This window comes from Rana temporaria, chromosome 2 (assembly GCF_905171775.1).
Source record: "Rana temporaria chromosome 2, aRanTem1.1, whole genome shotgun sequence".
Lineage (NCBI taxonomy): Eukaryota > Metazoa > Chordata > Amphibia > Anura > Ranidae > Rana > Rana temporaria.
Window position 1 is genome coordinate 396,860,829 of NC_053490.1, and position 27,934 is coordinate 396,888,762.

General features: G+C 40.8%; 3 protein-coding genes across 18 annotated transcripts in view; 1 reads left to right on the forward strand and 2 right to left on the reverse strand.

Annotated features, from left to right (window-relative positions):
* Nucleotides 1–27,934, forward strand: part of CASK (calcium/calmodulin dependent serine protein kinase) — a 407,679-nt gene that overhangs the window by 143,149 nt on the left and 236,596 nt on the right. The gene's annotated exons all lie outside the window — the stretch shown is intronic.
* GPR82 (G protein-coupled receptor 82) lies at nucleotides 3,677–7,979 on the reverse strand. Its single transcript, XM_040338089.1, is given in 3 exon segments — nucleotides 3,677–4,241; nucleotides 4,243–4,978; nucleotides 7,747–7,979. Coding segments are annotated over 2 exon segments (1,068 nt in total). The 5' UTR covers nucleotides 4,963–4,978; nucleotides 7,747–7,979; the 3' UTR covers nucleotides 3,677–3,893.
* The window catches only part of GPR34 (G protein-coupled receptor 34), a 13,182-nt gene continuing 3,082 nt past the window's right edge, over nucleotides 17,835–27,934 (reverse strand). For both annotated transcript variants that reach the window (XM_040338088.1, XM_040338087.1), the window contains exons 2-3: nucleotides 24,639–24,758; nucleotides 17,835–19,233 (exon numbers count right to left, since the gene is read on the reverse strand). In XM_040338088.1, coding sequence (XP_040194022.1) covers nucleotides 18,071–19,225 — 1,155 coding nt within the window. In that variant the 5' untranslated portion in view covers nucleotides 19,226–19,233; nucleotides 24,639–24,758 and the 3' untranslated portion in view covers nucleotides 17,835–18,070. The remainder of the gene's footprint in view (nucleotides 19,234–24,638; nucleotides 24,759–27,934) is intronic.

Consider the following 27,934-nt stretch of genomic DNA (forward strand, 5'->3'; position numbering starts at 1 on the left):
TATACCAGCCGCTGTCTCGGGTCCTCATTGGTTAGATTGATGGCAACATGTGCCGTTGGCTTTCGCTGCTGTCAATCGAATCCAGTGACACTGGAACTGGGAGCGGGGCCAAGTTTTGTTGTCTGTGTCAATAGACGCAGCAGCAGGGCTCAGGAGCGTGCCTGTACAGGTGCCCCCAGGGGGCACCCAATGAAGAGTGGCCAGAAGCACCACCAGGGGACAACAGAAAAGGAGGATAGGGGCCGCACAACCCTTGCACAGAGCAGGCAAGTATGACATGTTTGTTATTTTACAAAGTAAAAAATAACTTTACAATCACGTCAATGTAAGACATTTTAAAATGTTTTTAAATTGGCTGATTTCAGTAAAATCCCTGATAAACTTTTTGCAACAGTCCTTGTTCTTGCACTTCCCTGTAAAAATGACAAAACGCACAACTTTTCTAAACTGTGCTCCTGCTTTGTCATCCTGCTAAGTAGGCTTCAGATGGGATTTATAAGTGTCTGTTGCAACACACATTATGCAGACATGGTTTATTGTCCCCATCAGGAAACCCACCTTGTGAAATGACAAGCAACCATCTCAGGAGTGCATACATGTAGACAGGATGTGGCTACAAAAGGCTGCAGGTTATCAACATACTGAGATACAAGAAAAGATGACAAAAAGGAGAAAACATGTACTGTAACTTGCGGGTTATGTTCCTCTCCTATAGAACAGGAACATAACCCACAAGTCAAGATTTAAGGAAGCTGTGTCCGTCCATGGACGACAGAGAAAAGGATTTTACGGTGAGTACAAAAAATCAAATTTTTTCACCTGAAAGTACCAATGTGGGCTTTATGGGAAAATTTGTCTGCAGTCCCATCACAGAAAACAGGAGGAAAGTGACTGGGAAAAGGCAAGCTGTTTATATTATACAATCATTACTGTTTTTTGAATTTTCATACAGGTTTCGATGAGAAAGGATGCAATGTGGTTTAATTTTTTTGCATACGTATTTATACATTGTGGATTCGTCTATTAATTTGTTTGCTTTCCATATTACTGATACTGGACAAATTGAAAGAATTAACCCTTTGTGCACATTCAGTACAGTAGTGGGTCTCATTCTATGGGAGGGGTCTAGTGCAGTTGGCTGTTGATAAGGTGCAAAAATCTATACCTGAGATTTAAACCTCCTTTCAGATGTATGATCTACTAATTGGAGCACACAAATCCACCAGGGTTTGGCGCCTCTTCTTCCCCCCCCCCCCCTTACTAGCGATGCCTAACTAAATAGTAACGAAAACGTAAAGAAAAGATATACCGCATATACTCGAGCATAAGCCGACCCACCTAATTTTACCACAATTAAAATGGGAAAACTTATTGACTCGAGTATATGCCTAGGGTGAGAAATGCAGCAGCTTCTGTAAGTGGATAAGAGGGTCAACAATGCCCATTTGCAAGCCTCACTGTGCCCATTTGCAAGCCTCACTGTGCCCATTTGCAAGCCTCACTGTGCCCATTTGCAAGCCTCACTGTGCCCATTTGCAAGCCTCACTGTGCCCATTTGCAAGCCTCACTGTGCCCATTTGCAAGCCTCACTGTGCCCATTTGCAAGCCTCACTGTGCCCATTTGCAAGCCTCACTGTGCCCATTTGCAAGCCTCACTGTGCCCATTGCAAGCCTCACTGTGCCCATTGCAAGCCTCACTGCACCGATCTGCATACTTAATGAAAGCTGTGTCATGCATACAGTCAGATGGCGGCCATCCATCCAGTATTCAAAAGCCGCGCCGCCTCCTCGTTCTCGTCAGTAATAGGGGATCACTCGGTTTCCCAGCAGTGAGTTAGTGCTCAGTGTTCCGCCTATCACGGACATCCTCTCATCCTCATCCCACGGAAACAGAGTGTTCCCCTATCGTAGACTAGAACGAGGAGGCGCGGCTTTTGAATACTGGATGGATGGCGGCAGTCTGACTGTATGCATGACACGGCTCTCATTAGGTATGCAGGCACAGACTCGAGTATAAGCCGAGGGGGGCATTTTCAGCACAAAAAAATTGTGCTGAAAACTCGGCTTATATTTGAGTATATACGGTAATACTGTAAAAATATAAAATTGTTCTACCCTTAGGGCTCATGCATTCTCAAAGAAGCTGTCTCTACAGGCTTTTGAGCTTGCTTCTTATTTTTTTTCTGCCTGGAAATTTAAACTCCCCTCCATGTTCGCCAATGTGTCTATGCACACTATGGCATTTTCAGGAGTTTACAGGCAGAAGATAAAACCCACCAAACGCCCATTTTTTTGAGAGGAGATTTTGAGCAGAAAAGACGCCTAAGCACCCGAAAAAGCACATGAAAATAATGGAACAATGAGCTGAGAGGAGAGTCGGTGGGAAAAAAAAAACACTCATGCTCACAAAAGCATGCAAAAAAGCACAAGCTTCTTCAAGCTTTTAGGCAGAGAAAGAAAAGCTCAGACACCTGTAAAAGCAGCTTTTTTTATTTCATTATTTTTTTTTAAGCTGCAGTGTGCATGAGCCCTTAAAGTGGGCACTGTCAGTGTTAGAGCAGTGGACAAGGGTGTGAACGGTGTCTGTAGGGCAGTGGATAGTGTAATTATTTTTATTTATTTTTTAAAAACCTTTTTAGCAGCCCTGTTGGGTGGCTTTAGTAAGCTATCAGGGCTCTAGACAGACCTCTGATGTATTACTTTTGAAAAAGAGAATGGTGATTGAAGAGACAGTCCTCAATTTCCATTTATGCAGCCTCAGCTGAACATAATGAACGAACAGGATGAGCTCTGCATGGTTTTCCTATTCTTTCTCAAACTGAAACATCATAAATCGGTTTACTATGCTTTAGTTATGATTGGACACAGTAAGTGATCAGTACCAATTGCTCACTGTTCTTTCAGAAAGAATGGGCCAGTAAATTACATATTTACCAGCCCCTTCCCTCAATTCTCCATCCTGAAATGATCTCCTACAGCAGCCAGTGGGGAAAAAGAGGAGGGGAAGGCAGAAGCGCTGCAAAGGTGGGACGAGTCAGGAGCACACACAGGGGGACCCGTAGCAGAAGGAAGGGGAACCTGGACAGGAGGGTCAGCATATACTGGACCTGATTCTGGACCTGATTCCCTCTGTATTTTCGAAGAGGAGAAGTAGCAGGCTCGGCTACTTCATGAGGAAAATACAGGAGATCGGTTTCTGTAAATGCCACCCCCGCTCCTGTCTAGGTCTTGGGGGTTTGACAAGGAAGGGAGGCGATTTACCGTCTCCTGACCATGATAATGGGTTGCCAATCCACACTCTAACAACCACCAGGTGTTTCAAAGCTGCTAGAAACACTCAATGGGCACTAGTCTGCTTTAATCTTCGGTCACATGGATTGCGCACTTGTGCAAGGGCCTTGTACGCCCGCATGGGGATTCACAGGTGTCCGTGCAGGCATTTGTATTCATGTTAATTGGGACACAGCGGCTTCGGTGATAATCATGGCACTGGTCAACAGTGCAGCCAATCGGTGCCACCTCATTAGTGTCCATCAGTGAAGAAAAACTACGTATTTGCAAAATTTTATAATGGAAACTGAATTTTTTTTCATAATTTTCAGTCTTTTTTTATTTTATTTATTTAGCAAACATATATAAAAAAAACTGAAATATATATATTAAAAAAACACCAAAATATAGCTCTATATGTCTCAAAATGTCATATGGGTACAGTGTTGCATGACTGCGCAATTTTCATTCAAAATGCTACCGCGCTGAAAGCGGAGTTTTGGCTTGGGCAACAAGGGGGTGAAAGTGCCCGGTAATGAAGTGGTTAATGACCATAGACTGGGCACAGGTACACTTTAACTGGATCTCCAAATCCTTTATAGATCTATGCTTTTTAACAGTTTTCAGCCGCAGCTTTCAATAGCTGTAGTGGGCATAACTCTCCCCGTCACGGTTGGGGTTTGTGTATTTGTAAGTCTGTTCATATTTGAATCCTCCTTTTCACCGGTGGCATTTCTTTGAAGGAAACGTTGGATAGTCTTCTGAAAAGACTCGTCTAAGCAAAAATAAACGATGGGGTCGGTACAACTTCTGAACTCGGCTAGGCAAAGGCAGTAGTTTTTAATTTCCGTCAGTACTCTCAGCTCTTGGCATTCCCCTGAGTAGTATTGTCCCACAAGGAAAAATTTGATCAGATGGTAAGGAGCAAAAGTGACCAGAAGTAAAACCATTATCACAGCAAGATTTTTTTTTTACCCTTTGGTGAACTAAATGCTTTTCATCTATACAGCTGTTGGTTTGTAGCTTTTTTATATGCTTGATAAAGAACCCATAAAACAGTAACACAATGAAGAAAAACAAGAAGAAACATGTCGACTGTGTAACCGAAGAGATCTGCGACCTTTCTTGACCAAATTCAGCTTCATAGGAGCAGCAGTTGTCTCCTTCAGAATAATTTTTAAATAAGAACAATGCAAACGTTGGGAGCAAATAAGCGATCCACACGCAGAAACACAGATAACCAGCGATTTTAGGGTTCCGAAAAGCTTTTAGTATTTGGCCGAACATGATTTTTTCATATGAAGATGTGTCCTGTGCCCGTTGTTTGTATCGCACAAGAGTAGCGTATCGGCTGATGGCGATCCAGCAGAAAATGGTGATGCTAACGCACATGCTGCAGTGTGTCAGAATGTTTGTGGTTTGCAGTACAATGGTACATACTTTAGACTTGTATGGCAAGTAAAGTGCATATGCATAAAAAGAAATTTGGAAGGGCATGCCACTAGTCACAACCATGTTGGAAATGGCAAGATTTATGAGATATATGTGCGTTGACGATCTGCGTCCTAGTCTGCTAAAAATCCACAGGGAGATGAGGTTTCCAGAAGCGCTTGGTAATAACATCAGCCCATAAAGTACAGGGAGACCGATGGTGGACATTGCACTGAAAGTGATACATGTATCATTGCACATGCTTCCGAAAGGCTACCTAAAGGGAGGAGAGAAGCAATAAGAATTTAGTGATTATACTGTATGTTGGGAAATTTAATGATGGAGATTTTTTAGTATGGGAATATTTCTAATTTGACATGTTTTTAGCACATTTATTTTTATATTGAAAACAAGAAAAAGGCTTATAAATCACTGTCAAAAGAAAGGAGGGTTTTAAGCATAAACTAACAAAAAATAGTCTTAAAGCGGAGTTCCACCCAAAAGTGGAACTTTCGCTTAAACCACTCCTTGCCCACTTACATGCCACATTTGGCATGTCATTTTTTTTTGGAGGGGGGGCTTCAGTAGTAGCGGGACTTCCTGTCCCACTTCCTCCTTCCGCTTAGGCGATACGTCATATCGCCTACGGCGGCCCCTCCCTGTAGGCGATCGCCTGGGACATGTGACAGGTCCCAGGTGATCGCCTGATCGCTCATTATAGCGCAGCCGAAAGCGGTCACGGCCAGGTGCCCACACTAGGAATGAAGGCGCCGGCGGAGAGGGGGAGAGGAGCGGAGCTCTGGGCGGCGTGTCGCTGTAACCATTGAGCGGGCAAGTGTCTGTTTAATAAAAGCCAGCAGCTACACTTTTTGTAGCTGCTGACTTTTAATAAACATAAAAAAGCCTGGAACTCCCCTTTAAGTTCACCTTTTGTTATGCCTCAAACAGCATGTGCACACAAGGGCCCCCAGTATGAAAAAATAAACTGTACCCTGCGGTTTAGGGAAATTTCCTTTGCCCACTTGACCTCCGGAGAGAGAACCCACCTTTTATGACTAGGCCATTTTTTTTATATGGCAAGGGGTTATTTTAACTGACAATTGCGTGGTCATGCAACACAGTGCCCAAATAAAATGTATGACTTTTTCCCCCCCCCACAAATAGCTTTCTTTTGGAGGTATTTGGTCATCTCTAATATATATATATATATATATATATATATATATATATATATATATATATATATATATATATATATATATATATATATATATATATATATATATATATATAATATATAAAAAATTTACTTTCTGCTATAAAACATTCGGGGAAAAAATCTGATTTCTTCATAAATTTAGGCCAATATATATAATGCTACATATTTTTGGTAAAACAAAATCTCAATAAGCGTGTATTGATTGGTCTATCCAAAAGTTACAGTAACAGTGTCTACAAAATGTTTTTTTTTTTTTTTTTTGGAGATCGGTGACACTAATAACAAGATCAGTGCTATAGAAAAAATGCACTGTCACTGTACTAATGACACTGGCTGGGAAGGGTTTAACGTCAGGGGCTATTAAAAGGTTACCTGTGTTCCTATCCTGATTTTTTACTAGACTGTGTGAGGTGCTTTTACTAGGGCAAGACATGGATCCTAGTCCCTGCTTTGCAGAGACGCAGGATCAATGCCTTCACTCCTGTCAGAACGGTGGTCTGCCTTGTTTACATAGGTGGATCGCTGTTCTGCCTCTCTGCTGGATGATCGGCAGGTGCTGGCCATGCGTGCCCCCTACCCGAAACGGCTGGATCACGTGTGTGTGTGTGTGTGTGTGTGTATATAATATAATGTGTGTGTGTGTATGTTTAATCCAGCGCAACCAATGATAGAGTACTATTCTTCTCATTGATGTCAACAATGGAGCACTATTCCTCCCATTAAAACCAATGAAGGGGCGTTTTTTACTTCCACTGGCCACAGTCTGCCACCCCCCCCCCCCCTAAAGACTGAAGGACAGTAAGTTGGCCCTTTGCTTAGAGTTTGGAAAAGCCTGCTCTAGAACATGAAAGTGGGGTGTTTTAAATATTCTATGTAACATTTCCGCACACTCTTTCCTGCTCTAGGAAGGACATCTGATCCATTTTACCCTTTCAGGTACTGGAATCCAAAATCTGTGAGCATGTGTACAATTTGCATGGAAGATGACATTTTAAACTCGGGGTTTGGCAGTCCATTGCTGATACAAAATATTTTGCAGAAATTACTACATATACTTGGGAAATGGTTTTGAGGAAACCTGACTCGTAGCTTAATAAAACAACCTACACTTAGTAACTTTTTGTATCTAATAATTCTTAAAAATAATGGAGTTGCAAACAAATGCAGTATATAAATCGCCGCACGTATTTCGTCTGAAACAAGTTTTTTTTTTACTTGCACTCTGTTTAGCCGATTTCATTAAAGACTTGCAAATCTTTACACTTTTATTGCAAACAAGGATGGTTTTATGAAAATCGGTGCAAAGAAAAGTAGAGCAATTTCATTTTTTTTTTTTTTTTTTAGCACAGCTGGTCAAATTTATTTATAGTTTCATTTTAGTGATTAAACGGCAATGGGGGTTATTTACAAAAGGAAAATCCACTTTGCACTAAAGTGTAAAGTACACTTGAAATTGCACTGAGAGTTCACTTGGAAGTGCAGTCGCTGTAGATCCGAGGGGGACATGCAAGGACAGTAAAAAACAGTATTTTACCTTGCACATGATTGGATAATAAAATCAGCAGAGCTTCCCCTGATTTCAGATCTACCCCTCAAATTTACAGCAAATGCACTTCCAAGTGCACTTTGCACTTGTAGTGCAAAGTGGATTTGCTTTTCGTAAATGACCCCCAATGTTTGCTATTAGAAGGGGCTGCTCCACTATTGCTCCAATTTTCTTTGTAAACCAAATATGTTTACAGTCTTACAGTAGTAATTTTTTCATTCTCATATCAGTAATGAGAGGTCTACAGCTAGTTTAATTTTCTGTAGATTATCGTACTTACCAGCAGTGACTGTTCACATCCAGCACCTCACAGGAACTAAAAAATGAGAAACCAAATACTCCAAATTTAGGCTTGTGGTATTCTATGATCTGTATTGAAAGTGCAGTCGAAACATGTCATTTGCACACAAATAGGCGTGCATTAAATTGCTGAAGGGTGGACAGTTTACCGGACACCCTACATATATGACACCCCAGCCCTCTTCCTATCTCCTAGAAAAGAAAGCATGCGTCTGTTTTACCTTTAAAGCAGTAGTAAACTGCTGTTTGTTTGTGTTTGTTTTTTTTTTTTTTGTTTTTTTTAAATCCTGCAACGCAATGGCATTAATGTGCTAGTATGCATCGCTTACCTTAAAATTAAGCATTCCACTGACGTGCTGTCACTGCTGAAGGCGCTTCCATCTTTACCCAGTCTTCGTTCCAGGTTCGTGGACTCCGGCTATGTGAGTTGCCTGAGCCGCGATGAAGTCACTCCCACGCATGTGGGTGAGAGCCGCCGTTCACGGCACAGGGCTCCGAAGGAACGGCCCAGTATGCCGTTCCTTCAGAGCATATGCACTGGTGATGTCACCGGCTGCATCAAAAGTAAATTTTTGAAACAGTGCATGTTTAGGAGATATTTACTGCACATATATATATATGACTTACTATAGGCTTGTCTAAAAGTCATGCATGGAAGTTTGTGACACTTACCTTAAAATGAGGCCCTCCAGCGACGCTCTGTCATTGCTGAAAGTGTTTCCTTCTGGGTTCCCGTTCCTTCAGAGTGCATGCCCTGGTGACATCAATGGCTGCTTTAAAAGTAAATATCTTCTAAACGGTGCACATTTAGGAGATATTTACCGTACCTATAGGTAAACCTTACTATAGGTCGTACATGGGAGTTTTAGCAGCTCCCCCCAGACCCCCTTATACATACCTGAGCCCCATCTTGATCCAGTAATGTGCATGAGAGCAGCATCTCTCTCTTGGCTTACACAGCAGGGGAAGCCATAGGCTTCCACTTCTCTCAATCAGAGTAAGTGAACCAATGAGGAGAGGGCAGGGTTGGGACAGAGCCATACTGTGTGTAAATGGACAATGTCCATTCAAAGGAGTGCGGCTCAGTAGTGAGCCTGCTCGAGTGCCCCCATAGCAAAAGGCGTGCTACTGGGGGCACTCAACAGGGGAGAGGAGCCAGAGTGGGATCCCAAAAAGTAGGGGATCAGGGCTTCTCTGTGCAGAACCATTGCACAGAACAGGTAAGTATAACATGTTTTAAGAAAAAAATTAGAACCTTTAGAATCATTTTAAGTGCACAGTAATACATGGAAACTAGCTACCACATTTTCAGCAAGTTTGATGCAGATGCATTTTCTAGTCTGTTGTGGTGCACACATAATGCTTTTTGCAGGTCAGGGACTGACCAGGACCGCATGAAACATGTTGTAATGTTTTTCTCAATCAGCAGCTGTTGATAAATTGTACCCACTGCCTTTAATATACACTTAGTAGCAGGTGGATTCATTTGTTTGGAAGAAGGAATCTGTTTGTGTATGGTCACTTTTACCCTAATCTTAATTCTAAAAAGTGGAACTAAACCGTTTCTGAGCACCACCAACCAAACTTTTAATTAATTTTTAATATTAAATGCAAACGCACATCCATTCATGTCTCCATCCTTTATTTTGTTGAGAAATTACTTTTAAAAACACCCCCATAACATTTCTAGCCACAGCTATCTTGACTAATGACAAATGATTCCTGTAGCATTTACTTCATTGATTCCATCTGCCCATAGCTCAGGCATGCAGGCAGGAGTGTGTGCATTGCTGAGAAAGCTCCTACCCTCTTCCAGTTAAGATAAAAGAAAATTGCCCATAAGGAATCCTGGAATGTTTGACATAATTTTGGCTTAGGCCAGAAACCAGCAAACAACTAAACAAAAAGTAAAAAAGTAGATATACCGTATATACTCGAGTATAAGCCAACCCGAATATAAGCCGAGGCACCTAATTTTACCACAAAAAAACTGGGAAAACGTATTGACTCGAGTATAAGCCTAGGGTGTCCATCTGCATGCCTCACTGTGCCCATACCACACTTCTAGAGGAGAACTGGAGCGACATGTGTGCCAAGTTTCGGGTCCAGGGGACCTACGGCCAGCCGGTACCGGACCCCCGGACAAAAAACTTTGCACACTTGTAGAGGAAGAGTGGGGCTAGAGAAATGTGCTGAACAACTCTGCTTATACTCGAGTATATATGGTACCTTCCTCTCTGTTTACTAATGCTGGCAGTGTAAGGTTAATATAGCCGCTGTTGATTGAAAAACTTGTGTTCTGTTTTCACTCTGGCTTCCCCAAATCACATGATTTCCAGGAAGAATGTAAAAAATTACTGCAAAGTATGCCTTTGGGGGGTGTAAGGAAGGGGTAGGTTGGGTTGAGAGCGTAAAGTAACATTTATACGTGTATAATAAATGCATTTTTTGCTGTGAAAATGACAATGGTCCCAAAAATGTGTCAAAATTGTCCGAAGTGTCCGCCATAATGTCGCAGTCACAAAAAAAATCGCTGATCGCCGCCATTAGTAGTAAAAAAAATAATAATTAATAAAAATACAATAAAACTATCCCCTATTTTGTAAACGCTATAAATTTTGCGCAAACCAACCGATAAAAGCTTATTGTGATTTTTTTTTTACCAAAAATGGGTAGAAGAATACGTATCGGCCTAAACTGAGTAAAAAAAAAAAAAAAAAATGTATATATATTTTTGGGGGATATTTATTATAGCAAAAAGTAAAAAATATTGCATTTTTTTTCAAAATTGTCGCTCTATTTTTGTTTATAGCGCAAAAAATAAAAACCGCAGAGGTGATCAAATACCACCAAAAGAAAGCTCTATTTGTGGGAAAAAAATGACGCCAATTTTGTTTGGGAGCCACGTCGCACGACAGCGCAATTGTCAGTTAAAGCGACGCAGTGCCGAATCGCAAAAAGGGACAAGGTCCTTTAGCTGCATTTTGGTCCGGGTCTTAAGTGGTTAAGCTAGTGCATTGTTGGTTCACTTACCTTTTCCTTAGATTTCCCTTCTAAATTGTTTTTCTTTGTCTGAACTTCTCTCTTCCTGTTCCTCCTCAGTAAGCTTGCCATCATCCAAGTCGTTTTGGTTGGGGGTTCGTCAGCGTGCTCGCTCCGCAGCGTCTCCCTGAACACAGCGTCTCCCCACAGGGATGTAGTCCCAAGGGAGGGGGCGAGCACACTGACTAACCCCCAGCCAGAACGGTTCGGATGATGGGGGCAAGCTTACTGAGGAGGAACAGGAAGTGAGAAATTCAGACAAAGAAAAAAAAACATTTAGAAGGGAAATTGAAGGAAAAGGTAAGTAAATCAACAATGCACTAGCTTAAAGGAACCAATTTAGAAAATAAAAAAGAAACCTTTACAACCCCTTTAGGCTCTGCCAGCTTACCTTATTTGGAGAAATGTGTGCTGCTGTTCACTTTTATTATTTCCCTGTCTGCAGAAATGGCAGCTCCAGGAAGAGTCTGTCAAGACCAAATATTGGAGGACTTGTTTCATGTCTGAGCATACTGCTAATAACTGACGGTCTCAGGGCTGCTTTAGATGAGTAAGACGGTCAATTGTCAAAGCCTAGAATTTCTTTGTAATCCTGACAGCACATTCGTTATACACTTGCCGACTGCCCTATAGCAGATTTACTGCTACAGGGCAACCACGCTGTGCAGAATTGTGTGTGTGTCTGTGTGCGCCCTATCTATCTATGCGATTCTGCACTTCCAGGTAGTGGTTGTGCGCCACTGATCAGCAGGTGCCGGCCAATGGATGTCTGCCGGGAAGACACAAAAGGATAGACCTCACAAATGCGCTTTTTTGGAAGAATGGTCAAACATTCCCATAGACACACTCCTAAACCTTGTGGATAGCCTGCCCAGGTAAAGCTATTACAGCTGCCTATGTGAATAAGGAAGAGCTCTGTTCTGATGGGGTAAGTGATGTTTTTGAAATAAAAATCCATCACTTCCCTTAGTAAAATCACCGCCCACTGTACATAAAAACGCTGGCTAAGCACACATTTAACCCTTTGATTACCCAAGATGTTCAACCCCTTCTCATCTATTGTCATTAGTACAGTGACGGTGCACATATTTAGCACGGATAGCTGTATTGGTGTCACTAGTTCTCACAAAGTGTCAGCGTCCGCAGCAATATCGCGGTACCGCTATAAGTCTCTGATCGCCATCATTAGTAGCATAAAAAATATATAAAATTCCAGTATATATCTCATAGTGTGTAGACGCGAACATTTTCGCAAATCAATATATGCTTATTGGAATTTTTTTGTTACCAAAAATATGTAGCAGAATACACATTTCTCTTTTGTTGGGTGGGTTTTGTTGTCCAACCAGTAGTGTTAAATGAGGGTTTGTCTTGCACCTTGGTTTTTATTTTAATCGGATTGTTCTTCTAATGTATGCCTTGCAATATACATTATATACTCTACCCATCAACCCTGAAGAGCAACAATTGAAATGGTCTATCCCATGTATTGGAGATCCACCACAGGGTGGTGATGTAATCGATTTTCCCATACAGGCATATATGAGCAGTCATGTTGAATGTATAAATGTTTTTTATGTATCAGCCATTATAATGTGCATTTTTATGATGTTTTGACTGGATATATTATGTTTTTATAAAAGTGCTGCCTAAAAAGTTCCATGGTAATTGAGTTACTGTATATACTCACGTATAAGCCAAGATTTTCAGCACATTCTTTTGTGCTGAACATGCCCCCCTCGGCTTATACTCGAGTCACCTTTTTGCCCCTAATATCCCGGACTTTGGGGACCTGGTTTCTGACTGAAACTTGGCACACATATAGCCCCATTCTGTGCAAAGTTTGTCCGGGGGACCTACGGCCCAGGAGCACCGATTTTTTAAAGCTGGGTACCCCTTCTATAGACTTCCATGTTAAACGGTCATTTCTCCGGTGCCTTTGGGGACCCAGTACCAGCCGATCGTAGGTTCCCTGGACCCATAACTTGGAACACATGTAGCCCCATTTCTCCTCTACAAGTGTGCAAAGTTTGTTGGGGTACCTACGGCTGGGGAGCACCGATTTTTCAAAAATGGGCACCCCTTCCATAGACTATCATGTTAAATGTCAGTCTAGTCATGGGCACAGTGAGGCATGCACATGGACACAGTGAGGCATGCAGATGGACACCCTAGGCTTATACTCAAGTCAATACGTTTTCCCAGTTGTTTTGTGGTAAAATTAGGTGCCTCTGCTTATATTCGGGTATATACGGTACTTTGTTTAGTAATGCACAAGTCTGATTAGCAACTCTACAAAGCATTTTTATTTCACTTTTTTTTTTTCATTAGTCTAATTAATTTTAAATGTATTTTTCATGAATATATAGCACTGCATAATGTTGGTAGCATTGCTACTAAATAAGATTTTGATCAGTTCAGGACAGACATGTAGGAGCCAGCTCCAAGAACATAGGAACCAGCACTTTTCGGTCAATATGCATGCTCTGGTGCTCTGGTTCCTTCCACTGACACTTATGCCAAAACAGGACATATGTACCGGGTAGAGGAACAGGAATATATGGTGGGGGAGCAAATATTCAGCAACATGGCTGAGTTTTACCACACTTATTTCAGTAACCAAAATAATTTACTTTATAGGTTGTTTACTTTTAGTTCTGACCCTGTAGTGCAATTATCCACATTGACCATTCAGAATTCACAAAAATAAGCCTGGTTCCAGGTGGATCCTTATTAGTTTCTATGGCTTACTGCACTTAAGAACTCTAAATAAGGCCAGTTATATGTCTGTGTAACATCCTCCTAGGTAGGTTGCATATAGTTGGAATAGTGTGGTCTTCTGCTTCACATGAGACTAAGGTAAAATATAGTAGTTTACCTGCCTAATGGGGAGACCAAGTTGCTATAGCCAGGGAGCCCTGTGTCTTTAACATATGTTGCTGTATCTGCATTGACCGTTTTGGAAATTCTTGGGTGGACATGAATTACTCATGCAGATCAGTAGCATTAATATGAATGCTATCTCAGCCAATTACAGGCATAGGGACACCTATGCATGCTGAGAAGGGGTATTTATATTCAGGGAGACACACAGGAAAAGGTATTTTTGCCCAGAGAGGGGAGTCCAGCTGAGGAGGGGGCCTCAGGCTGGAGGCCTAGGAGAGCTGACCCATGTGTTCTGAAGAGCTGACTAAGGGAAGCTAATGCGAGATGCTCTGTTTGCGACTCCTGTGAGTACAGACCAATGATCTAGGGGCATTCTCTTTTTAGACTACCCCTCTGCTAGGAGGGTCAGCTACTGGGGACAGCAGAAAGGGGTTACTGGCTAGTGTCCTGAGGAGCAGAGGACTTGCTCAAGAGTGCATAAAGTAAAGTTGAAGTTGTCCTACATTAAATAGGTTGATTGTGGGATATCCCACCACATTCCCTTACCTAGCCAAGTTCTCGATAAATCATCAAAAACAATCAAAACTCCTAGACTGATTATTCAGGAAATGAGCCTAAGTTTCTGCCTGGATTTGGAAAATACTGTGTGCCTGGCTGAAAAGCAAGAGAGGATTCTAGCGGCTCATACAGTGGTGGCACTACATTTGTATAATGTTATCTGTGAAGGTTCTTAGGCAAGTCAAATTCTTCAACCCTAAACTTGCTCATCCATGTCTTTATGGACCTTGCTTTGCGCACTGGTGTGCCGTCATGTTGGAACAGGAAGGGGCCATCCCCAAACTGTTCCCACAAAGTCTTCGTATGCTTGCGCTTTAAAAGTTCCCTTCACTGGAACTAAGGCCCAACCTTTGACAAACATCCCCACACCATAATCCTGCCTCCACCAGTGCACAAAGCAAGGTCCATAAAGATATGAATAAGCGAGTTTGGAGTGGAGGAAATTGACTGTCCTGCACGTAGTCCTGACCCCAACACTTTTGGGATGAATTAGTGCGGAGACTGCAAGCCGGGCCTTCTCGTCAATATCAATGCCTGACCTCACAATTGCGCTTCTGGGAAAATGGTCAAACCTTCCCATAGACACACTCCTAAACCTTGTGGATAGCCTTCCCGGAAGAGGTAAAGCTGTTACAGCTGAGGGTAGGCCAACTCAATATTGAACCCTATGGACTTAGACTGGGATGCCATTAAAGTTCATGTGTGTAACGACGGGTGTCCCAATACTTTTTACAATATAGTGCATATTGTTTCTCCCATGCTGTGAATGCATACCTTGTGTGCATTTAATCTTTCTAGCCAGCCAGCACCAACGTGTGATTCACACACTAAAATTCAAATTAAACAAATACAAATTTTTCTAATGCGGTGCTCTTCTATTTACAAATATACCCTATATCACTAATATAGTGTAATAAATCACATAAAAATGAATTTAACCACTTAAGGACCGCAAGATTTGCCCCCCTTAATGACCAGGTCAATTTTTTGCGATACGGCACTGTCGCTTTAACTGATAATTGCGTGGTGTGTGTGTGTGTGTGTGTGTGTGTGTGTGTATATGTGTACCTTTTGCTATAATAAATATCCCATAAAATAAAAATGTATTTCTTCCTCGGTTTAGGCTGATATGTATTTTTCTACATATTTTTGTGCTGCGGGCATGCGTGCACCCCCTAGTGCTCTTAAAGCGGCCGACGTACAGCTACAATGGCGCGCACAGGGGTAGCCAACCTGCCGCAGTATAACTACGGTGGCTGGTCCTCAAGTGGTGAAAGTCAAGTAAAACATTTTTTTTTTCTATTATATGTAAAATCTTTATCTTTGACATTATTCATTTTTCTGTATTGCTGATTGCCAAGCTTAGAAAGTCTAATTCAAAGCTAGATAATCCGCTTCTTCCTGTTCTTCAGGGACAACCTTATTTCCCTTTATCTGAATTCTGCATGCTGCCTCTCACTTCCTGAAAACGTTGTCCTTCTCTCCTACCCAGGCATGCCTACTTACCGTTCATTCTAACCACCCCTGTCTTGCCCAGCCCCACCCCCTATCCCTTCTCTCCTTCACAGATCTCCTCCCTGTCTTTACAGCCTCATTTTGCATAGCAACCTCTCCTGAGAGGGGGAGGGGTGAGGGGCAGGCTTTGGAAGTATGTTCTGTTTGTTAGAAACTGTGTAAGATTACAATGCAACACGCTGCATGGCACTGTGATGGGCACTGTGTGCATGGTGTGGAACATGCCCAGCTGAGGTAGCTACATGTAAGTAATGAGTTTAAGGCTCCATTTCCCCTAGTGCTATGCAACTTTGGACACAGTCGCATTGCAAGTCACAGCCAATTGATTTCAATGGCAAACGTTCCCATCACTGCGCCTTTGAAAATCAGTAGATTTGAAAAGGTGTCTGCACTACTTTGAAGCAACTTTTGATTCGACTTTGATCCAGAGTGTAAAGTCGGATCAAAGCTGCACTCTAAATCGCACAACTTTGGAGTGCAGCTTTGATCCAACTTTACATGCTCTGGACCAAAGTAGCATGAAAGCATTGCAGGTACCTTTTCAAAGTCGCATTAAGTGTTAGACCCCTTTCACATGGGGCAGATCTGTTTAGCAGAGTCCGCCAGCTCTGCGGGAGATCTCTAAATTGACCTCCACTGAGCCGGTGGATGACAGGTCCCTCTCTGCTCACTGAGAGGGGAGAGGCCTGTCAGAGCCCTGCTGATTCCTATGGGGAGTTTAGACGACAATGGAAAGCATGTCCGTTTTCATCAGATCTCATCCGATCCGCCAGATGGATGGCTGAACGTATCGCCATATGTCTGTCTTGATCGGATGGCAGACGGGTGTCAGCGAACACATCTCCACTGACATCCCCCTGCCCATAGAAGTCAATGGATGACCTGCTCCGATCCGCCTGAAAAACAGACTGGCGAATCTGAGCGGGCTTGTCATGTGAAAGGGGCCATAGGGTGGACTTCCACTTTAACACAGTCATACAATTGTGAATGACTGTAGTCCCATCAGTGTAATTCATGCATACAGTAATCTCAGTCAAAAATGTTGTAGTCACTCTTCCACTTCCTGTGTATAACTCTACCAAAGTTTGCTTCTTCACAAAGAACGGTTACAAAAGTGAAATCTTTCAATTTAATATGAATAGGCTAAATGTGGAAATATGATTTTTCATTTTCACCATAGATGGCATCCGTTCTCTATTAATGAGGACCTTGAGTGTGTTCACAGTCATTTTAATTTATAGTCCGGTTTTAATTTGAGATAATAACATCAGAGCAAGTGGAGCCGGTCTCTTAGGTAGTCCTCATTTAAATGCCCCAAGATTTTGTAGTAAATACATTTCCTTGTTTCATGTACCCTAACTACTTTTGTGACACCCAAGTCATAGGTTTCTTTGGTAGTACGGCTTTACAACAGAGAGATTGATGGCGGCACATGTCCGTGATCCACATTGTCAGATCTGTGGGGTATCAAGGCATTCAGAGATCTCTGTATTACAGTATGGAGTAGGCCAAGATACAAATGTGGCTTGTAAAGATTACGCCCTTTCTTCCTGTTCACACGACTATCTTATCTATGATCATCTAATCTAAAGTACAGTTGCATTTATTGGCATTTAATTTCAATTTATGAAGAATTAGTGTTCTGTCCTCTATATCAAAGTTAGCAATACAGACCTTAGAATGGGGCAGAGCAATGTTAATTGTCAAGGTTGATTGCCCATGATTGAAGCCATGCTTGTTTTCTGCAGCTCCAGTGTCCTCTAAAGCTGTATGCATGTGTTCCTATAGCCAGGTCCAGCACAATGTCAGAAGGCACTGTAGCACTAGATGAGCACTGCAAGTTTTCTTCCCTTTAAAGCAGTGGTCTCCAAACTTCAGCTCTTTGCTTGCTTTTGTCTAGCCCTTGAGGCCCTGTTTCATTCACTGATACCAACAATGGGGTATCATTTCCCCCACTGAAACCAATGAAGGGACACAACTCCTCCCAATGACTCCAACAATGAGGCACAATTCCTCCCAGATACACTCAACAATGGGGCACCATTCCTACCACTGACACCAATGATGGGGCACAATTACTACCACTGAAACAATGGGGCATTATTTTTCAATGGCCACTGTTCGTTCCCCCTAAAGTCTGAATGACGGTAAACTGGTCCATTGTTTACCAAGTTTTGAGACTCCTGCTTTAAAGAATAATTTTTTGTTTAGTTGAAGAATAGGAAGCACAGGTAAGAGAGATGTGGCTTGTCTTTTTGAAAAGTAAATCCACACTTTGGTTTTATTAAAAAGTATTTTTTTTGTTAAATGTTTTCACTTTGTTTTATGATGATTCTTCTTTGATTAAGAGGAGTGGCAGTCTGAGAGTGCACAGTGGGCACACTATCGGGTAGAGTATATCCATGATGGAGGTCCGATGTGTTGCTTTCACTCCTGCTACTATCCCGATTGCTTTTACAGAGCAGGCGGAACACTGTTTTACGAACGCTGCTAGACAATAGAAAATACATGACCGGGTCCAGGCAGCTATTGAAAGCTGAAAACACCAACGTGATCTCGTTTGTTTTGTGAACTCGCTCTATCCAATAGCATGAGATATTTTGCAGTTGTGTTGTAATATATACAATCCTAAAGGTGTGATACGGTACAAAGCACAGGGTAAAGATGAAAAGGACAAAAAATGACTTATAAGCTGTATTTTTATATTTCCCAGCATTTGGTAGGTAGGCACGCTCTCTTGAAATCTTGCGTAGGTTCTTGCCTATCTTCACATATGACAGGATCAGCATAATAAACACTATCCAGAAGATTAGTACAATAAAGTAATTAAATGCTGCTTGCCAAACTGCATCGTTCCTGTTGGTATAATGAAAGCAAACATTTTCATTTGATTGTTTCTTGGTTGACTGTGTTGTGATATGGAAGATCCCAGACAAAATGGATGCCACCCACAAGCTGCAGCAGATCTGAATGCTGCATTTCCTTCTTGAAACTTTCCGTGTTCGCTGTGACTTTTTAACTTTTATGTAGCGATCCATACTGATGAGACCCAAAAGGACAATACTAATATACATGTTCATGTAAAATAGGTTGCCAACAACTTTACAGAATACAACCCCCAGTTTCCACTCCTCGGTGATGTGATACATTATCCGGAATGGAAGACAGAAAATCAGTAGCAGGTCAGCGATTGCCGCGTTGAGGAGATAAATTTGTACAGAGTTTCTTTTGTTGTGGATGAACAGAAACACATATAAGGCCAACATGTTTCCTAACAATCCCACAATAAAAATGAAAGAATAAAAAACCACTAAAGCAGCACCAACTGATGTCTCTTCCATTGAACACATTGAAGAATTGTCTGTTGAGGTGGAGTTGGTGGAATGTTTAGTGAAATTAGCCATATGGTAGTTTTGATTTATAGGCGTCGGGACATAAGAATTTGAGGTAGGATTCATTTTTCTACCTGTTTAAAAGGAAAAAAAATCTGTTATTTTATGAACATATTGTCAATAGGTTGAAATTATCACTTCACTACCTGCAAATAGAGTGCCTAAAAAATAAAATAAGGCTAGCATCAGCCATCTAAACTTTGTTCACATTACCAGCATGTAAAGATCAAACACTGTTACTTACTTTGTGAAAGCATGTTCGTACGTAAATTATCAATCAAAAATGTATAATTTGAAAACACAGATATGGCAAAAATACTTCATACTGCCACCATTGCCCCCCCCCCCCCTTCCGTTGGTTTTGGTTAAATACCAACTTTTAGCATTGTAAAAGAGCAGGACAAATTATTTGCTTGAATACATAATTACTTGGAGGTCTACAAGGAGAAAGCCTCGGAAATGGAAGCAACTTAATTTTACCAGAATTGGGTCACTAATAATGGAAAATTAAGTCCCAAGTAGTAATTGGCTCCAGTTTCTAAGATGTAGTAGCTTCAGGTCAAAATTACATCAAAATAATTCAAAATGACGAGGGGGAGGTGCGATCATGCGCCTAATTTTTTTTGCAAAATGTGATATAGCAATGAGAATGGTGCCACAGCAGTCATTATAAATGTATCTTTTTGATACCAATAACAGCTTTCCATTCATGTATTGGCTTTCATTTAACTTTTTCATGCTCCCTCCACACCATTGGGACTGTGAAAGTCATGGACTTTTTCTTCTTGTTTAACCAATGGCGCAGATAAGTTGCACATGTAATGCAACATAAATAAGGGGCCCGACTCTCGCCACGAATGTAGAAGAAGTTATATGCATTGTTTCAAGGCATCTTGACTTCTAAATTAAAAAAATCACACAACTGTTCCTTGGAAATGTTAGACAATGACACTTTCAAAAGCCACTAGATGTAACTCTATGATGCATAGATCTGACCTTGCAAAAAAATAACAATACATTTGTTTGGTGGTAATCTTTAGTCACAAAGTGAAGATAAATTTATACACTTCCATGTGGTATCATCATTTTCATTGCTCTACTGTACTTTGTCGAAGTTACGAGGCATCATGATCATCAGACGCCTCCCTCCCTTGTAGGCAAATATACTTGCTTGTAGGGGTGCAACGGATCGTCATTGATCCGTGATCCGCACGGATCAATGACTTCGGATCGGCACACACGTGATCCGTGGTGTGCCGCGGGACTGCAGAACAAAGTGGTAAAAAAACACATTGAAATTGTCTCCGCTGTTTGCACACAGCCCCGCCTGCTCCTAACCACGCTGTGATAGACAGAATGCGTGTCCAATGCGCTGATGTGTTTTGTCTATTACAACGTGGGCTTAGGAGGAGGTGGGGCTGTGTACGAGCAGGAGTGGAGACGGCGGTGAGTTCAGTTTGTCTCTGCTAGAAACCATGTGCTGCTGCCGTCCATCCGTTCCCCCCACACTTCTCCCTGCTGGCTCTGATAACCCCCCCTCCCGTCCGTCCGTTCCCCCCCCCCTCCAGCTGCAGTCCGTTCCTCCCCCCAGCTGCCGTCCGTTCCCCCCCCCTCCTCTTCCAGCTGCCTTCCGTCCGTTCGTTCCTCCTCCCCCAGCTGACGAGTCTCCTGTCCTTGCTGCAAATAGCACACAGTGAGATGGGTAAGCTATGCTCTTCCCATCTCAACTGTGAGGACTGTTTTTGGAGCTGACAGGGTTAACAAAGAGAACCTGTCACCTTCAATTGCTATGACACAGGGAATTGTTTTCTCTTGTGTAATAGCAATAAAGTTAAAAGTAAAAAAAAATAAGAAATAATTCAATTAATAAAAAAATAAGTAATTAAAAAGTAAAGAAGAAGAAAAATATTAAAAATAAGAAAATTATACAAAAATTAAAGTAAAAACGACAAGCTACAAAAAAAAAAAAAAGTGATAATGTAATAAAAAAAAAAGAAGAAACAAAAAATATTTGAACTAACCGTGCCGCCCCTGCCATCCAACTGCTATTCTCCGGGGGGGGTGGTTCGGTTGGTGGGGAGGGGGTGCATTGCAAAACCTGGCCTTGGGGTGGCAGGGAAAGGAAATCCAGCCCTGCTGGCTGCCCTATCACTTCTTCCACCCTGGCGAGGCGGCAATTTGGGGCACAGTGAGGCGGCAATTTGGGGCACAGTGAGGCGGCAATTTGGGGCACAGGGAGGCTGCAAATTTTTTTTTTGCTGATCCGAAAAATGATCCGATCCGTGACTCCTGATCCGAGGAACGATCCGAACCGTGAGTTTTTTGATCCGTTGCACCCCTACTTGCTTGTGTATAAATCTTTATTGTGAAATATCTTGAAAACTTTAGCCAATCGGCACCTTTTTATCACCCGTTTTCTAATTCATCTAATCTTAATATAGCACATTTGATCTCTGAGGGCGATCATTTCCCAAATTTTTAGACCAGTGTTATTTCTGCAAAAGGGGAAGCTACTTGAAAATCAAGCACACATTTTTTAACCTTGACGCTATAAAAAAGAAAATTAATTCTTGAATGTACCTTCACCATTTTTCACTACATATTTTCTTTGGCATGCTAGTCGCATATCGAACATGAAGAGTTTACTAAAGTTACGAAAATTCTCATACGATAGAATAAAAAATCAGAAGTGATGTCACGTGTTCTGTATTTGTATTTGTATTGTATGGTCGCTTCAAAAGCAGTATTTTTCATACGATTTTCGGATTGTGTGTCCGGGACTTTATGATGATGCCACACCTTCTTGTACCACAGGAATAGCAGCGGTGGATTGGTTACTTGGTTACTGGTCTCAGTGCATATAAGCTTAACAATAAAGACTGCACATCAGGTAACAATAAAGACTGCACATCAGGGAGGCTGTGGGCTATATCTGGTTACTCAAAAGGTTTTCAAGTTATTTAAGGTTACAGTGCTTTGAAAAAGTATTCATACCCCTTAAAACTTTCCAAATTTTTGTCATGTTTCAACCAAAAACATAAGTGTATTTTATTGGGATTTTATGTGATGTATCACTTTGTGTTGGTCCATAATTGTGAAGTGGAAGGAAAATGATTAATGGTATAAGTGTGGCATGCATTTGTATACAGCCCCTAAAGAGTCAATACTTATTAGAACCATCTTTTACTGCAAGTCTTTTTGGGTATGTTTCTTCCAGCTTTGCACATCTATAATAGTGACATTTTGCCCATTTTTCTTTGCAAAATAGCTCAAGCTCTGTCCGATTTGGATGATGAGCATCTGTGAACAGCAATTTTCAAGTCTTGCCACAGATTCTCAATTGGATTAAGGTCTGGGCTTTAAATGGGCCATTCTAACACATGAATATGCTTTGATCTGAACCATTTCATTGTACCTCTGGCTGTATGTTTAGGGTCGTAGTCCTGCTGCAAGGTGAACATCTGCCCCAGTTTCAAGTCTTTTGCAGACTCGTAACAGGTTTTCCTCTAAGATTGCCCTGTATTTGGCTCCATCAATCTTCCCATCAACTGTGACCAGCCTCTCTGTTTCCCCTACATGGCTTGCCGCAAACGGGACTTATGGCTTTCTTTTAACAATGGCTTTCTTCTTGCCACTCTTCCATAAGGCCAGATTTGTAGAGTGAATAACTAATAATTGTGATGTGGAAAGATTCTCCCACCTGAGCTGTGCATCTCTGCAGCTCCTCCAGAGTTGCCATTGGCTTTTTCTCCGACTACTGCTCTCCTTGCCCAGCCTGTCAGTTGAGGTGGACAGCAATGTCTTGGTAGGTTTGCAGTTGTGACATACGCTTTCCATTTTCAGATGATGGATTGAACAGTGCTCCATTAGATATTCAAAGCTTGGGATATTTTTTATAGCCTAACCCTGCTTTAAACTTCTCCACAACTTTATCCCTGACCTGTCTGTGTTGCTTGGCCTTCATGATGATGTTCACAAAGGTTCTCTAACAAACCTCTGGATTTATACTGAGATTAAATTGCACACAGGTGAACTCTTATTTACTAATTAAGTGACTTAATTGGTTCCACTAGATTTTAGCTAGGGGTATCAGAGTAAAGGGGGCTGAATAAAAATGCATGTCACACTTTTCAGATATTTATTTGTGAAAAACATTTTATCATTTTCCTTCTAATTCTCAATTCTGTGCCACTTTGTATTAGTCTTTTAATATAAAATCCCATGAAATATATTTGTTTTTGGTTGTAACATGACAAAATTTGGAAAATGTCAAGGGGTATGAATACTTTTTCAAAACACTGTAAGTGAAGGATTAGCAATAACACAATGGGGGTTATTTACAAAAGGCAAATCCACTTTGCACTACAAGTGCACTTGGAAGGGCAGTCTCTGTAGATCCGAGGGGGACATGCAAGGAAAATAAAAAAAAATTTTTTTTTTAGCTTGCACACGATTGGATAATAAAATCATCAGAGGTTTGCCTAATTTCAGATCTTCCCCTCAGATATAGACCAACTGCACTTCAGGGTGCACTTTCAGTGCAATTTCAAGTGCACCTTGTACTTGTAGGTCAAAATGGATTTGCCTTTCGTAAATAACCCCTAATAACTGCTAGAGTGGGGAAAATAATCGATCGCCTGCAGATCCTGTAAATTTGCCACTTACAAAGAAATTAATAATCTAGAATTGTTATCAGATGTGCATTTTAAATGATGGAGACAGAATATCAACCAAAAATTCTAAAAAACACACAGTACAAATGTTATAAATTGAGTTGCAGTTAAGTGAGAAAAAAAAAAAGGAATTGATCCCCTACCAACCAACAAAAATTCTGGCTCCTACAGACTAGCTACAGTATGTGTTCATGTGTTGCACAGATTATTTCTGTCAATTTTAAAAAGGTACTCCTAACGACAGGTGTATAAAAGTCGCCTGTCCACAGATCGCGATTAAGGATGGGCTCAGACGTATTTGCAACTTCACATGCCTGCCAGGAAGCTGACACTGTGCAGCGCTAATCACAGGTAGTGAGACATTTCCCAATCCGTGGGGGGCACAAATCAGGAAATGTCTCACTACCTGTGATTAGCGCTGCACAGTGTCGGCTTCCTGGCAGGCATGTGAAGTTGCAAATACGTCTGAGCCCATCCTTAATCGCAATCATGGACGAGACCAAAGAGCTGTCAAAGGACATTAGGGACAATATGGTAGACCCTCACAAGGCTGGAATGGGCTACAAGACCATCAGAAAGAAGCTTGATGCAATTATTTTCAAATGGAAGAAAATTGGACAAATTAATACTGTAAGTGGGCAAAATTGGCAGGGGACCAAATAATATAATTTTCCGCACTGAATGAGTCTGCATGTATGTTGGTGTTGCTACCTTTTTCTTTTTGATTCCAAAATGAAGGTTTGAAATGATTTCCCTGGTACTGTTAAAAATAAACCATTGCATACAAATTTGACTGCGACACATACCTTTGTACAGGTTTTCAATGTTGTCATCCGCCGACAAACTTCTTTTCCAGGCTTGCTTATACCGGCCTCATTATCATAAAAGTTTAGCAGTCTTTGCAGAGTGTAGATTGGATCCAATTTCTGAAGAGAAAAAGTAGAGAAGGGTATATATATATTCAATTTATTACTGCTGAACTGTGTGTGTGTATGTAAAATAAAAAAAAAAATATATATATATATATATTGTGTGTGTGTAAAAAAATATATATTTATATATAGTGTGTGTGTAAAATAAAAAAAAATATATATATATATATAATTGTGTGTGTGTGTAAAGTAATATAAATATAGTGTGTGTAAAATATATATATATATATAGTGTGTGTAATATATATATATATATATATATATATATATATATATATATATATATATATATATATATATTGTGTGTGTGTATATATGTATATTCACAACACATAAAGAAAATTATTTAAACCAAGTAGTAAACTGTATGTTAGGTTTAAATGTGTAAAAGAACGCTATTATATTTAAATGAAATATTTGTAATCGTAGCTGGGAAGGGATAATAAATTGGTGAACTAACACAGCTCATATAATGAAGGGCTGGTGAGAGTTAGAAGTGAGAGTATGGTGGAGTTGCAGCAGTGGCTGCTGGTGTCGCTGTGTGCGGACAGACGCTGTGGGCGTTGAAGGGCTTCAAAGCCGTGTGTACCCCAAGACTGGGGGTCTGGAGGAGCTCCTTTTAAGTTGTTGAAAATATTTAGATATAAATAAAGAATAGTTGGTGTCATTTATTTTATGTGCTTAGCATAGCAATTGTGTGGGCATTCTGGTGTAGAGGTGTTCACTAGAGGCAATTTAAAGTGGTACATGTCTACTTCTTTTTGTCTGAATTTGCAATAAAAGGTTGATAGAAAGTCTAGCCAATGCTTTACGTTTTGGCTGCAGTTGCACTACATTTTTGGAATAAACTAACTTGCACATTCAGGGCAAAGACATGTTCTTTTCAGATTTAATAGAATGCAGATAGGGAAGCAGACTCGGAAAAGCTTGTAGCTTAGTTATACATTGCTGTTAACCTGGGAGCCACAAAATGTTGATAAGTAATATTAGGTATATGCTTTTAAGAATCACATTATCATACATGTTCCACAAAGTTGTTGACTAGTTCTACCATGTTTCATACAAGTAACTAAAGTAAACTAAACTCTAATTGGGTCAAAGTAACTTCTAGCTCCATCACTAAAATCTCGTATGGTATAAGCTTAACATGCAATTACAATGTAATTTCAAACTTTGAATTTAATGTTTAAAGTCTGCAGCTTCAGTTAAAATTAAACCTGTTGATCCTGCCATAATTTGACACTTAATGTTATGGGTTGACAAGTCTTCCAGTTGTGCTCCTGCATTGTCACTTTGTCACAAGCACCCCTCATGGAAAATGACCACCCCAATGCACATTGCACCGTCATAGCTGTTACTATCATGAAGCTGGCCCAGAGTGATAAAGTGCGTGCATGTCGGCAGGTTACAAGGGGCAGAAGGGGCTGGAATACGCAACTAACTTAAAGGTTCTGAAAAAAAACTGTCCCCAAGCCTCAGCGGTGCACACATTTTGCCGATCTTCTCATCAACGGGGTGTATTTAACGGCTGACGGCACTGAGTAGCTGTAATTTCCAATGCTCTTGTAAGTAGTCCCAGTGCATGCAGTGTTGGGCTGAAGCTTTAGGTCTGGTTTAAGAACCCCTTCCCTAGACTGCTAAACAATTGCTCATCTACAGGTGTCTACACATGCAGATTTTATCAACAGACTAGTGAAACTTCTAATAGATGTTTTTGTGTGAGCCCTAACTATCAATGTGCTTATCTCTGTATTTTTTAGTAATTGTAGAAAAGTAATCCTTTAGGGTATGTTAATATGGCAGCGCATGTTACGGCATGTGTTTCCGTCATTGTAAAACAAATAGAATTCCCTTGTACAGCAGATTTGGTTAATGTTACATTCACTACTTTATAAATAGCGCCCTAAGGCTGTTGTGAATTGACATTTAAAAAATTAAGATGAAGATCAAAGATCAGATGTAGAATTTATGCATCTTACCGTACCGAAGCCAAAAAAAGGAAACCAATACAACCACCACATCTAAGAACATTTTCTGCAAGTACAGAAAATGTCCGATTTGCCAGAAATAGTTTCCTTGTCATTTCCTGTTGGCTGAAAAGACAGCATCAAATCCCATCAATCCACCCGTAGGGATTGCATAACTATAGCCCTCCAGCTGTTGCGGAACTACATGTTCCATAAGGCATTGTAAAATTTTGACATTCACAAACATGACTAGGCATGATGGGAATTTTAGGTCCTAAACAACTGGAGGGCTGTAGTTTGGAGACCCCTGATGGATGAAGTGGAACAAGGACGTAGACATGTTTGATGTGCGGCTTGTGTGACAATCATGGCTCCTTCCATAGATTCCATAGAGAAATTTATCTAGACAGGAAGGGTGTTCTTTATATCATTACTAACATAAAATAAAATGAAAATGGTGAAAAAAGCCTAAAAAAACTAACAAAAAAACAAATGCAACCACCTTATCTAAGGGACTGGTAAACTGTATACAATATATTGCATATTTTTAGGGGGGTACAATACGCTCTAAGGTGAAGGCTGTTCTAGCCTTCCCCTAACCCTCAAAATAAGATAATAAAAAAATTAATAAATAAATTAACCCTTACCCACCCCCATTTGCCATGGTCGGGGTTTTTCTTTAAAGTCCCATTCAACTCTATGGGAAATACATGTTACTTCATAACTTCCAAACGGCGGTACATATTTCGATAACACTTGGTCACATGTTACTTATATGTCCACTTAAACTATAGGATAGTTAATTTATCCCTTAACTACCCCCATTTGTGAGGGTCGGGGTTTTTGTTTAAAGTCCCATGCAAATCAATGGGAAATGTATGTTCCCACATAACTTCTGTACGCCTGGATATATTTCAATAATACCTGGTACACATATTACTTATATGAAATAAAGAAATATAATATGTGCATCAAGTGCCAATATAAAACCACAGCGCTATAAGAATAAATAAATATTCAAATCTAAATATACAAGTGTACAAAGTGATATCACAATTATAAGCGAATAAACTCATATATATGAAAACATGCTACAAAAGTGAAAAAAAGTTTGTGATGTTACAAAAACGTGAAGTATTTAAAGGAAAGTTCGTGTGACTTCAAAAAAGTTGTTCCACTCTTCCAGGACTTCCACCACACCTC